The sequence below is a fragment of the Thermobia domestica genome, chromosome 2 (genome assembly GCF_964235325.1).
Source record: "Thermobia domestica chromosome 2, izTheDome1.hap1.1, whole genome shotgun sequence".
In the NCBI taxonomy this organism is placed as follows: Eukaryota; Metazoa; Arthropoda; class Insecta; order Zygentoma; family Lepismatidae; genus Thermobia; species Thermobia domestica.
Genome location: NC_137455.1, coordinates 142,811,943 through 142,825,503, shown reverse-complemented (window position 1 = coordinate 142,825,503; position 13,561 = coordinate 142,811,943). Strand labels below are relative to the sequence as shown.

At 37.1% G+C, this 13,561-nt stretch overlaps 3 protein-coding genes across 3 annotated transcripts; all 3 read right to left on the bottom strand.

The window, feature by feature from the left end:
• Positions 1-421: 421 nt before the first annotated feature.
• LOC145679199 (uncharacterized) lies at positions 422-1,384 on the bottom strand. Its single transcript, XM_081749787.1, has one exon. It carries the CDS (start codon positions 1,382-1,384, stop codon positions 422-424), a length of 963 nt encoding a protein of 320 aa, XP_081605913.1.
• Positions 1,385-2,287: 903 nt separating this feature from the next.
• LOC145679198 (uncharacterized) lies at positions 2,288-3,496 on the bottom strand. The gene has a single exon (XM_081749786.1). The coding sequence runs from the start codon at positions 3,494-3,496 to the stop codon at positions 2,288-2,290; it is 1,209 nt and encodes a 402-aa protein (XP_081605912.1).
• Positions 3,497-3,746: 250 nt separating this feature from the next.
• LOC145679197 (uncharacterized) lies at positions 3,747-12,940 on the bottom strand. The gene is made up of 2 exons (XM_081749785.1): positions 12,920-12,940; positions 3,747-4,484 (listed from the first exon to the last, which is right to left on the bottom strand). The coding sequence occupies exons 1-2, from the start codon at positions 12,938-12,940 to the stop codon at positions 3,747-3,749; spliced, it is 759 nt and encodes a 252-aa protein (XP_081605911.1).
• Positions 12,941-13,561: the final 621 nt, after the last annotated feature.

Sequence of the window (13,561 nt, the reverse complement as noted above, 5' to 3'; positions counted from 1 at the left end):
GTCTCTCACAGTCAGACATTATACTCATATTTGTCTGACTGTGAGATTACACATTGTTGACACATAATTCTCGTTAAACCGCTGAAAATATTTTGTGCATTGGACTCAATCAGCAGAATTGTTTTTGCCGTAAACTAACCTTGGGAATGCAGAATACTTTTATTTACAGCTACAGAAAATATTAAAAATGACACTGAGTTACAAAATGTCACTAGAAAAGCGTTAAAGCAACTTGAACACTGTTGCCAGCTAAAAGCACACACACTGTTAAACACACAAATAATCCCAAACATACTCCCTCCTGTTGGTCAGCTAAGGTCTGACCAAATAAAACAAAATGATACATATAAAAAACGAAACAAACACAAAACTTGAAGCAATGTTACAACTGTACTTATTTTTCATTACTCAAATCTCAATTCTAATCCTTGTTATATGGTAATGCAACTAGTTTCTTGATGGAACGTTTATATGTTCCAGTTGTTGTACGAAACGTCACTACACGAACTAAAAAATCCTTTCCTGGGAACACTTTTTCAATGATGCTCAATTTCCACTGGAATGCAGGAACGTTGTCTTCAATCAGCAAAACTACATCTCCGACCTTGAGATTGTGTTGCGGTGAAGTTGTCTTTGAGCGTTGTTGAAGACCATGTAAATAATCTCGAGACCATCTCTTCCAAATGTGTTGTTTTAGTTGTTGTATCTTCTGCCAACGAGATAAGCGGTTGTATGGTAGATCGGCGAGGTTAGACTCTGGTAAAGCTGTGAGTGCTTCTCCAATTAAAAAATGTCCAGGGGTGAGAACACTGATGTCGTTAGGCTCAGTTGATAGCACTGTAAGTGGTCGAGAGTTGAGACAGGCCTCAATCTGTGTGAGTAATGTTGCAAACTCTTCATATGTTAACACTGCACCTTTTGTAATACGAACTAGATGGTATTTCATTGATTTTATACTGGCTTCCCATAGTCCTCCAAAATGCGGCGAGTTTGGTGGTATGAAGTGCCACTGAATTCCTTCGGTCGATGTAAAATCATGAACTTGAGAACTAAAAGAATCTGATGAAAACAGCTGATACAATTCTTTCAATTCGTTGTTGGCTCCAACGAAATTTGTGCCATTGTCGCTGTATATATTGAGACATCTTCCTGGTCTGGCTGTGAATCTGCGTAAAGCTGCTATGAATGACTGCGCACTAAGATCTCTTACCAATTCCAGATGTATTGCCTTGGTGGATAAACAAACAAATAACGCAACGTATGCCTTACGTACAGATCTATTTCTAACTGCTCCTGATTTTATGTAAAACGCTCCAGCGTAGTCCACGCCTACGTTTAGGAATGGTCTGGCTTGCTGCACACGAGTCGCTGGCAACTGTCCCATACATTGTTTTGAACCACTGGCCTTTAACTTGAAACACGTGAAGCAATGATGAATCACTTGTTTTACTACCTGTTTGCACCTTATGATCCAATATTTCTGGCGTAGTGATGATATTGATAATTGGGGTCCAGCATGAAGTAATCTTAAGTGTTCTGCTTCAACTATAAGTTTTGTCAAGTGTTGATTGTAAGGCAGAACTATTTGATGTTTGGCGTCAAACAGAGCTGACTATTCTCCAATCTTCCTCCAACTCGGATCATGCCTTCACTATCTAAAAATGGATGAAAATTGTTCAATTTACTTCTTGACGGAACAATGTTTCCATCACGAAGATGCTGTAATTCGCTGTGAAATCCAATTTCTTGTGTCCATTTGATGCAAACATGGAGCGCTGTGTGGAGCTCTTGTACTGAAAGATCTTCTGTTAGTTTGTTTTGCTTGTGTCTGATGTTATGAACAAAACGTCTACAATATGCTATTGTCCTAACCTTGACAATTTTGAGAATCTTGTTATGGTTCCACTGCACCAATTGTCTAAAGTGACTGTCAATGTTATGGTTCCCTTACTCTCTGGAACTTGATCTGGTTGCAATGAATCCTTACTTGTCACTGACTAATTAGATTCTAAACTAGAAAGCCATTGTGGACCGTGCCACCATAATGAATTGTCCTTTATGGAAACTGCATCTATTCCTCTTGAAATCAAGTCTCCAGGGTTGTCTGAAGAAGTTACATGTTTCCAACAGCTAACGTCAGTTAAGTCTTGCATTTAAGCTACTCTGTTGGCCACGAAAGGTTTCCATTTGTTGCACGGAGAAGCTAGCCATGCCAACACGATGTGGGAGTCGGTCCATAAATGGACGCTACTTATGTTCAATTTTAAAATTGGTAAAATCTTGTGAACTAATTTTGCCAAAACAACTGCTGCGCATAATCCAGAAGTGGGAGAGTAATTTTCTTGACTGGGGTCACACGTGATTTAGCACATAATAACTTAACTGATATGTCTCCTTGTTGATTGATCGATCGCATATAAATGCAAGCTCCATATGCTCTTTGAGAAGCATCTGAAAAACCATGGATCTGAATCTCCGCTATGTTTCCATCAACGAGTACATATCTGTCGAACTTCATCTGATTGATTAATGGAAGTTGCTTGTACAATTGAGTCCATTTCTTTGCTAATTCCATTGGTATATTGTCGTCCCATTGAGCCTTTTGCCGCCACAATTCTTGCAAAAATATTTTGTATGAAATGACAACTGGTGAAATTATTCCTAATGGATCGAATATAGTGGCAATGATGGAAGCAATCTGGCGTTTAGTAATGCACTCTTGAACCTTTATTGATGACGTCTTGCTTTCAACGAGAAATATATTCTTGTCTGGATGCCATGACAATCCCAATGCTTTGACGCCTTGGCCCTCATGGAACTGGATTGGACGCTGCACTTCTCGAAGCTCTGGCGAGATGGATTCCAAAAACCTTGGATCATTCGAACTCCATTTCCTAAGTATAAAACCTCCCTTTCCCAGTAACTCTGTCAATTGCTTCTGGACCTCTAGAGCTTGCTGTATGTTGCTCATGCCACTACAAACATCGTCAATATAGAAATCTCGATGTAATATTTCTGCTGCTACAGGGTAATTATGCTCTTCTTCGTCTGCTAATTGCTGTAGGCATCTTGTGACCACAAATGAAGCACATACCGTACCATACGTTAGTGTTTTCAACTCAAAAACTTGAATCGATTCATTTCTAGATCTTCTCCACAATATACGTTGTAATGGCGTGTCTTCTGGATGAACATTGACCATGCGATACATCTTAGCGATATCTGCAGTGAATACTACCGAATGAGTTCTGAAGCGCAAAATGATAGAAAACAAATCTTGCTGTATTGTAGGACCAACTAAGAGAATGTCGTTGAGGCTTTTTCCGCTGTCAGATTTTGCTGAAGCATCAAACACCACACGGAGCTTCGTTGTAGAGCTTGTGGGCTTAAAAACTGCATGATGTGGCAAATAGTATGCAACGCTGACGTCCTCCTTTTTACTCTCATCTATCCTTATCATGTGACCAAGATCTTCATATTCTTGCATGAGTTCCATATATTTAGCTTCAAAGTCCGGGTGTTGATCGAATCTTCTTTCCGATTGCTTTAATCTAACCAATGCCTGCTGATAAGAATCGCCTAAAACTGTACGGTCTTCAAGCAAAGGCAATCGTACAATGAAACGCCCTTATGATCTCTTGTTGTGTTCCGAATGAAATGTCGCTCACATGCAAGCTCTTCGCTTGATCTAGGTGTAACAGTAATTTCTTCTAGTTCCCAGAATTTTTGTAGTTGTTGCTGTAGATCTATGTCTTCACAAAACATGTTGTTAATGGAATATGGGGGTCACGTTCTTGAGGAATGCGTCCTGCCACGATCCATCCCAATTCTGTTTCCTGAAGCACTCTAAAATCACCTGGCCGTGTTTTGTGTCCTGACTTCATAATTATGTAGAATACTTCCGCACCTAAAAGAATATCTATGTCTCCAGGCGTATTAAAAGTAGGATCTGCTAGAACAGTGTCCTTGGGAATGTTCCAATCGTCATAATTAATTCTTTCTTCCGGTAGTTTACTTGTAATGTGAGGGAGAACTGAACAACTTATATTCAATGAAAATGTGTTAACACATGAATGGACACAAATATCTACAGAGTACTTTGTATTAGAAATTGCTTGATTTATACCTTGAATTGGAGTATACTGTTTATACCGTTTGATGTCCAATTGTTGCACCAAATTCTCTGTTACGAAATTGGTCTGACTAGCACTGTCTAGAAGCGCGCGACAAGGAGTCAAATTTCCCTTGTTATCCCTTACTTTTACTATTGCAGTAGATAACAACACTCTTGCGTTACGCCTAGCCTTTAATGCACAATATGACACTTGACCTAAATTTTCACTGGAATCTGAGTTTTTACTACGCTCTTGCACCGCGACACTGCTTACACTTGGAAACCGAACTGATTTGTCCTTTGTTACGTCTACATGCAATAATGTATTGTTCTTTTTGGAACACTTTTTACAACTTCTCGATTTACAATTCTTCAAAAAAATAATTACTTTTCAAACAATTCATGCATAATTTATTTTTACAAATGCACTCTAATTTTTGGCTGTGTGCCGCATTCACAAAAGACGAACAAGAATATAAGGGATGCTGGCTATTACAAAATTCGCATGCATTTGAAAATGTTGATAAATAAGTCTTTGATGACTGAATACTTTTTGTTTGCTTGTTTTGTACGGTACTACCCTGCTTCACACCATCAATACTGGTTCTCATGTTCTCAAGCACCTGACAACGTTTCTCGAGAAACGAAAAGAATTCTGATAAAGCAGGAAAATTAGAGTTCGTATTTTGAAGCCCCCATGACTTTCTAGTAGTTGCGTCTAATTTTGATACAAAGTGTTGGGTCAAAATTACGTCTGTGAGGTTTACGTTTGGGTCAAGTGCTTGTAGCGCATTTATATTGCTAGTAGCTGTATTTATAAAGGCGCGAAGTTCACTTACATTTTCTTTATACACTGGCTTAATTTTTAGTATTTCGTGAATGTAAGAAAAGGCAATTAGCTTTTTATTTGAATACCTGTCAACGAGTAATTGTCATGCAACTGTATAATTTGTTTCGATAATTGGTAAATTTTCAATTAGGTTTAACGCTTCGCCCTTAAGAGAAGTTCGGAGGTACTGAAACTTCTGTACTGTGGAAATCTCTTTATTTTCGTGAGTAAGATATATAAAAGTGTCCTTATATGATAACCAATGTTTACAGTTCCCGTCAAATGCAGGCAACTGTATGACCGGTAATTTAACTTGTGCGCTACTGCTAGCGCTATTATTAACAGCTGATTCTTTATTTCCATGCTTTAAAACAAGTGCTTGCATTTGAGCCTCTAAAGAAAAATACACATTTTCAATTTCTGCACGAACGTTTTCTGCTTCCGCTTCGGGTTCGATTTGATCAATTTCAATAGTATCTTGTACATCCTGCAACTTTGACCAGACGTTATTTAGATGTTTTAAGCGTGCACGTATTTCTTCTATATTGCCTTCATTTGGATCAAAGGCCTGAATAAAGGTGTTTATTCTGGTTAACTGGCCTCTGTATGCAGATCTTTGCCTTAAAAGACGCTGGTGTGATTCAGTCATGATTAAATGCTACGCAGAAATATGAAGAATAAAAAACTACTGACCTCAAGATGATGCTTTTTCTTTTTTACCGATGAAATATACTCCAGAAGCCTGGTCCTGGTACAACAGCTGTCCGCGTACACAAAAAACGTGATTATTGTTCAACGTACGTGATAGCGCCACATATAGGCAGACACAAACACATTTCTCTTCACAATAGCAAAGAACAATTCTCAGAAGTCTTTGCACTCATCCGGCCCGGAGGACCAAATGTACAATATGAATGTATATATTTGTAACTTCACTAAAGTACAATAACGATGCTAAAAACGATGTTCATACTAGTGGACTGTAAGGCTTGATTCGTACACCACATGAATGCAACCCAATATAAATTCGCTGTATTTAATGATTACAACTTCAGTTTGCACACAAAAATAATACACGAGAATAAACATGTTTACAAGGTCTTTAGTTGTAAATGATTGTGATACGATGGCTTATTGTTTGTGTTATGTTGTATGATCTTCGACCATGATATATGGTCCACCAAAACAGCATGTTCTTACCTCCACACTTACACACTTCACCAAACAATAGAAAAGCGTTAAGCAACTTGAACACTGTTGCCAGCTAAAAGCACACACACTGTTAAACACAAGCCAAATAATCCCAAACAAGCACAATAATTTTCTTTTTGAGTTTTCTCATTTTTGTTACTGTGTTTTACAACATTTTTGACTGTAAATTCTTTTGTGTCACTACCTTTTGATATTTCTATTTTACTGATTTTCTGTGCAGATGTTAAAAGTTGGGCACTATTGTCTTTCGCTTTTCAGTACACATCTCATTTTCTTGGATGAACCCATAACCGTCTAATATAATTAACTTTTCTTCTAGTGCGTGTTCTTCTTCTTCAGTAAATGTTGTATGTTCACCAAAATGTTTCTTGAAGTTAACTTTGAATAACCTATCACGTAATGTATCCGAGAGACTTGAAAAGCTCTTAAAGCAGTAGCAAGTAGCATTGCATTCTTTACGGGCTCTATGGCTACTGACATTTTGTTCAAATTTCAGGACCATCTATTGCAATGGAAAAAGAATGCAGACAATTTATTTTCTATATGTTAACACTAATGTAGTATTTTTGATATACAGTATAGTTATTAAAAGTCACAACGAAAGGGGAAAAAGCATCTGTCGAACGTGCCCCAAATATAAATGTCGAAAGTACTCTGGATGTATATGTTGCACGTAACTATATTGTTTGCAAATTAGAAACACTGCACACTGACGAACAAACTACCTGTGATTGCACAAATTTCAACTGTATGTTGTCCACTATGAGTGCTGAACAATATAACTTTTACTTATAAAAAGAGCTTAACAAAACATACTCAAATTTTACAATGACCCTTCACTTCTCACATATCTCTCACACCTTACCTCATAAACTTAGACCTATCTCGTCAAATTATTCTACTTATTTTTAAACTTTCACAGATATACATTCCGTACATTCCAAAATTTCACTTAGTATTGATTACGCCAACTCCTTCACTTTCAGGTAGAATTGACAGCGCTTTAAGCTTAGAAGTGTCGGTCATCCCCAACTGTCGGTCATCCCCTGAATAACTATACTTGAAAAAATTGCAACCTTAAATATTAAGAAAGAAATATTACAACCTAAAACTGTACATTTCTCATATACTACATTTTGTTAGCCGCCATGTTGGAAAATGGCTGTCATTGTTTTCAGAGTCTAGATCAAAGGTGCCCCAATATCTAATCATGCTTTTATTACAAAGTGCACAATACTTTTGCTTATACGCTCTACTATACAATATATACTTGTTACATTTTTAAAGTGTTTCGTTTGTTGAAGGATATCGAATAAAAGTACTATTATCCTTTTTAAAGACAAATACGTAATACTAAATTAAATTTAAAAAGTATGATGAGTAAGAACAAAAAGTAGTTCTCAATTTTCAAACACAACAGTCAGACAAAGATTGATTACGGCAAACACACAGAGGTCAGTAGCATCATTTCTGATTTTGTCAGGGCGGGGAGAGATTGATCACTGGCTTAAAATTTTCACGTGTTTTATTAGTCGAGCATACAGTTTATTAAAAAGATATGTCTCTCGAACTCAAAAGGGGGCAATTGCCCCTTGCCCTTCCAAATGACGCCCCTGTCAGAGGTTCTGTGGGTACGTAAAATTGTAGGTACAGGCATGTGTGTGCGTTCGTTCCCCAAAATATTATTCGTAAGCTGAAGAAAATATTCACAAGATTTATAAACCAATTTGTTCGCGAACCGAGGGGTTTGTGTACCTGAAGTCCATAGTATGCAGGAAGGTACACAGGAAGTGGACTCTGGAGGTACAGATCCTCCCGAAATATCAATTTTTGTAAATTTAGTCTAATTTTAGAGGGTAATATTACAAATTTTATCATAATTTATCCTCATATTGAATTTAGACCCTCCCCAAAAAGCTTTGGACTTATCCGAAAATAAATTCCTCTGTGTGCCTGACTATTTGAGACGAATATTAGAAGAAATGGAAATTACAAACCAACATAACATATACGTGAATGGCTGATGTCTCACTTAGCATAGTTGGGAAATCGCCTACTTTTTTTTACCTAAAAAAAATGTTTGAAATTACACTAGTTGTTTGAGTAAAAATGCTTGCGGAAGACAATATTGATGCATATCTCAAGAATTCATATAAAGAAGCCGAAAGAAACACAGAAGTTTATATGTAGTTGCATGAACGCTGCAAGATCCAGCAGCATTAATAATAAGACAGGAAGATTCTATTGTTTTACATGGAAAAAACACATTCGTACCTGCATCGCTCTTAGCTTCTTGTATTGTCGACAAGTGATTGCACCCACACTTGACAAACACCGTCAACCTACTTCGATGATAATAATAATAATAATAATAATAATAATAATAATAATAATAATAATATTAATAATAATAATAATAATAATAATAATAATAATAATAATAATAATAATAAAGTTCTCTCGTGGTTATGTGGACACCATACGCGCTTTTGGCCCGAAAAACTTGGGTTCAGTTCCCGGAAGGAGCTCAAGTGGTTCGGGTCTCATGTTAAGCTGTAGATCTAAGTCTCATTGAGCCTCACTGCTGAAAGGGATATTAAACTCAAATCATAATCAAATAATAATAATAATATTTCCATAATAGTTACAATTTTTTCCACTCAACAGAATTTGAATAAACTCTTTATCTCTATATACCGGTACTGTAGACAAGTAACGAAGAAGTGGGAAGAAAGAGTTGAGAAAACGCGAACATGCTTTTGATAAACCAAACAACTATACCTAGCGCTTGAATTCCAGTTAATTCTGTGAGAGTAGAAGGGAATTTGTTTACAATGTCCTAAGTGTGTTTTTATTCTATAAAAAATTAAGAATTGCCCATATTGTCTTTTTCATTGCAAGTTTTTCTGGTGAACGTGCTAGTGCTTTTAATTGTGTAAATCAACCGGAGTATATGTAATCATTAAAACATACTTTATTGATTGTAATTTTATTTAAATATATTAATATGATCGATGTAGATTTTTTAAAGAAATAACTTTTAACCCTTTCCGGATCCTGGCTTTTTGGGCTATTTTTTAGTCTTTCAGTCAAGCAGCTACTGTATCGTCACTATTTATCCTAGGATCATGGTTCATACCTCATTCTCTTCAGAATAGAGCTGGCTTTCGAATGGTACCACTTGCATGCTCATACCATATACCAGAAGCGAAAAAAAACTGTCAAAGTGAAAATTAAGGAAGAAAAAAAATTTTTTCTCGAACTTTGGCCCCCCCTGGACCCCCCTGTCATAAAAAAATCTGATAAATAGTACTTGGTATACTGAATGTGTGTGCCAAATTTCAAGTTTCTATCTTGAATAGTAAGGGCGGGAGAATTTTTATCAAAAATTCCCACAATGCCCCAAAGTACCATAAAACACTATGATCTCAGGGAAAAAATTCCTGAGACATCCCTAATTACCCTAGGACTATAATCCGCCAATCATTCTTTTTAGAATAGAACTGTCTTTCAGGCGGTACCATTCACATGTCTCCATCATGTATCTAAGGCGGGAAATTCCTGAAAAAAGGGGATTTTTGGGGGCAAATTTTCCCTTTTTTCAAATTTTGCCCCTCTGGACCCCTCCTGTTTTTACGCAGAAATCGAAAAAACTTCTGGTAAATACTACTCGGTGGACTGAATGTTTGTGCAAAATTTCAATCTTCTACGTGAAAAAATAGGCCCTCCAGAAAAATTTCCCTACCATGCCCCACTTTTACCCTATACAGAAGTATATTTGGATAAAAATTCACTGAGAAGGCCCTAATTACCCTAGAATAATAATTCGACCGTCGTTCTCTTCAGAATGGAACTGCCTTTCAGACGGTATGACTCACGTGGTCCTATCATGTATGTAAGGCGGGAAAATGACGAAAAACGGGATTTTTGGGGTAAAAAATCCCTATTTTTACCCTTTTGCCCCGCTGGTTCCCCCCTGTTTTAGCACTGATATCGGAACAAAAAAATCTGGTAAATACTACTCGGTGGACTGAATGTTTGTGCAAAATTTCAATCTTCTACGTGAAAAAATAGGCCCGCCAGAAAAATGTCCCTACCATGCCCCACTTTTACCCTATACAGAAGTATATTTGGATAAAAATTCACTGAAACGGCCCTAATTACCCTAGAATAATAATTCGACCGTCGTTCTCTTCAGAATGGAACTGCCTTTCAGACGGTATGACTCACGTGGTCCTATCATATATGTAAGGCGGGAAAATGACGAAATACGCGATTTTTGGGGGTAAAAAATCCCTATTTTTACCCCTTTGTCCCTCTGGTTCCCCCCCTGTTTTAGCACTGACATCGGAACAAAAAATCTGGTAAATACTACTCCGTAGACTGAATGTTTATGCAAAATTTCAATCTTCTACGTAGAAAAATAAGCCCGCCAAAAATATTGAACATACGCTTAGAAAATGAGAAAAGAAATTTTTGACTTATGACGTCATCACCTCCTATGTCTGGACGCAGGACGGTCTGAAACCATACGTAATGTCTTCTGCAAGGCCTCTGGACTTGAAAAAAAAACCGGACGAAAAATCTCAAATAGAAGAGAAATAACGCAATGTACCATGAAAAGTGCATATGGTACAAATTGTATCATAGGATCCCGAAGGGGTTAAACATGCCTTGAGCCTTAACTAATTCTTCATTATGTTTGAAGGTGAATAATAACTAAATATTATAGGAATAATAGCGAATAAATAATTTAAGTTAATAATAAATGAAAGGAAATTTTTCAGTTTTGCCCCACGAGTATGTCGGGCAGGCTAAAGAAGACAGTGATGATGGGAAATGAATGAAATGGTAGAATGAAGAAAGTGGAAGGAAACGGGAGGACTCCGAGGAAACAGACGCATATAGTGTTTGTTCACCACAAAGTTCACTTGGCTCGAGCTGGGATAAAACCAGAGACCCCGTGCACCAGAGGTGAACACTCTATCACTGAGCCACCGCGGCCCTTTAATAAATATAAAACTAAGGAAGAATATGCATAAGTTTCTTGCTCGCATTTTCTAACTATTGAAGCAATAATCGGGTGCAGAGAGGGCGAAAGTGTGTTTGATATTGAAACTGTGTGATTTCAGACATCCAAAGTGTCACACCTATTATCTTCAATCACAAAAGTTGTATTCATGAAAAACGTTGTAGATCTTAAAAATTCAATTAATGTTACTGCCTTGTAATCTGACTTGAATGAAAACACCTTCTTAAGTTATGCTGCTTTTCCTTGTTTTGCGTCTGTAAATTATACCTTGCAAATGTTCTTTGATTTAGCTCTGCGAACCATGTATAATTATTTCATGCATTTTTTCGTGGAAGATAGCGTTGTCTTTAATCTCCTTTAATACTTAATGGGCCATTGGATTCCTCGTTAAGGCTATTAAGCGGTAATAATTGACTCGTGCTCTTAAGCAGCCCGATTCAATCTATTTTGCCGTTTCACAGTAAGTTGAGTTGTTTTGTTCGCTTTGTTTAAATCATTTCTACTTCTATCTGGTTGATCTATGGTAATGACAAACATCGTAACAGCCATAATGTTCACTACTTAAATGTCTATTTACAGTTGTCACCATGTTTTGTTGTTCGTGTTTGTAAAGTTGACACTAAGGCTTCGTACGTTTTGTCACATAAAAGTTGTTGTCGTCGTATTTTCATGGAAATGATAAATACTTAAGTTGTCTAATCTATTCGACGTCCCGGAAGATATATTTTGACCTTTTGAAGACATGTGGGATAGGGTCTATAGCTAGTTATCAGTTATACGAGTACATCTAATTTTTTTTTTTTTTTTTTACTGATTATTTAGTTACAAAGTAAACATTAATGAGTTAGTGAATGAATGAAGGATTACCTTCTGTATGCGTATTGCAAGAAATCTCGAATACTCGGAACTATGAAATTTATAATTCTGTAATTTCGGGTAAGCCGAAAATAAAGGGTGTCTAAAAAAGAACGCCATATTTGGAAAGACCGTTATTTTTATTTATTATTGTTGGCAACATTGCTTTTGTATGTTTTGCTATGAGTGACCATTGAGGTTATGTTTTGACACTTTGCTTTTGTTTCCAGGTCAGTGTTTGTGGAGTATGGTCATGGAAAGACACAGTACGGAACAGCGTATGTTGGTTGCTAAAACTCACTACAAGAACGGTGAAACTTTCGCGGAAACTGTTCGAAAACTCCGTACGATTTGACACAACAATGCACCAAATGAATCCACTGTTCGTAGGTTGATCAAGAAATTTGAACAAACTGGTTCAACAGTGGACATCAAAAGCCCTGGACACCCTCGAAGTGGCCGTAGCGAGGCAAATGTTTTCCTATGCATCTTATTTTTTAGTTGAAATCACATATGTTATACTGTATGGTTATTAAATATGACCTTAGGATATAAAATACGGTCAAAATTTTAATTTTATAATTTTTGAAGAAATAGTTTGAAAAAACTCATCCCGAGAATATACTACACCTTGTGAATACTTCGAAACAACCGCCATATTATAGGGTTGTTTATGAAATATGAACAAAATCAGCTGAGCAAGTTTTGAGAAAACCATTCGAAAATATAATACTAAACTATCCGGAAATACTAGTATGTTATCCACTACATTATCCATCTCCCTTTGCTCTGCACATGACAAAGGATAAGGCTTTAGTCTAATAGGACACTCATCTATAACATGAAGATCGACTAAGTAATTTTTAACAATGCTTACCGTATCTCCAAATTCGACCATACTGCCATTTAACGTAGATTGTTAACCAGGGCGTACAACTTCCAGTTCAGGATCCACAGTGGGGTTGACTGGGTTTGCCCCAATCTCCAAAGGCTGACTTGTAGAGGTGTCTTCATTCAGATGCCACTGTTACCTTTGATACGGGTTCAGGTCTGGATATGCTTCGTGGAATTCTCTTCCAACACTAACGCCATTCTCTCTACTGCTGTGAAGAAGTATCGTCCATGTGACACTTTGGTCGGACTGGTAGACACCCATCAATTGACGACTCACCACGCCATCCTTTATGCTCAGGAACATTTGATGAAGAGAGAAGTGGAGACGTAGAATTCCGCCGTTTACGTCGCCGACGACTTTTCTTAGTGTGTTACTGTTCACATTAATTCTAGATCCAGTCTCATTCTGACCGATCGAAGAACCGCCATAATCTGAGTCACCTCTCTCAGTATCGTGCGAGACCTCCAGAATAAACCATTGAGCCCTCTCAGTCTTTGACTTCCAATGGCTACCGAAAGATTAAAACTCATAATTTATATTAGATGGGTTGATAGAAATTTAATATCTTTTAAAGCATATAGGTATCGTGGTTGTCATTAAATATCAGCACTTTTATTATTTCCA

Bases quoted from the DNA above. Each gene is read 5' to 3' on its own strand.
- LOC145679199 (XM_081749787.1), bottom strand. From the start codon at position 1,384: ATGGGACAGTTGCCAGCGACTCGTGTGCAGCAAGCCAGACCATTCCTA.
- LOC145679198 (XM_081749786.1), bottom strand. From the start codon at position 3,496: ATGGAACTCATGCAAGAATATGAAGATCTTGGTCACATGATAAGGATA.
- LOC145679197 (XM_081749785.1), bottom strand. From the start codon at position 12,940: ATGGTCGAATTTGGAGATACG. The intron at 4,485-12,919 runs GTAAGCATTGTT...ATTTTTTTGAAG, and splicing joins TGGTCGAATTTGGAGATACG to AATTGTAAATCGAGAAGTTG.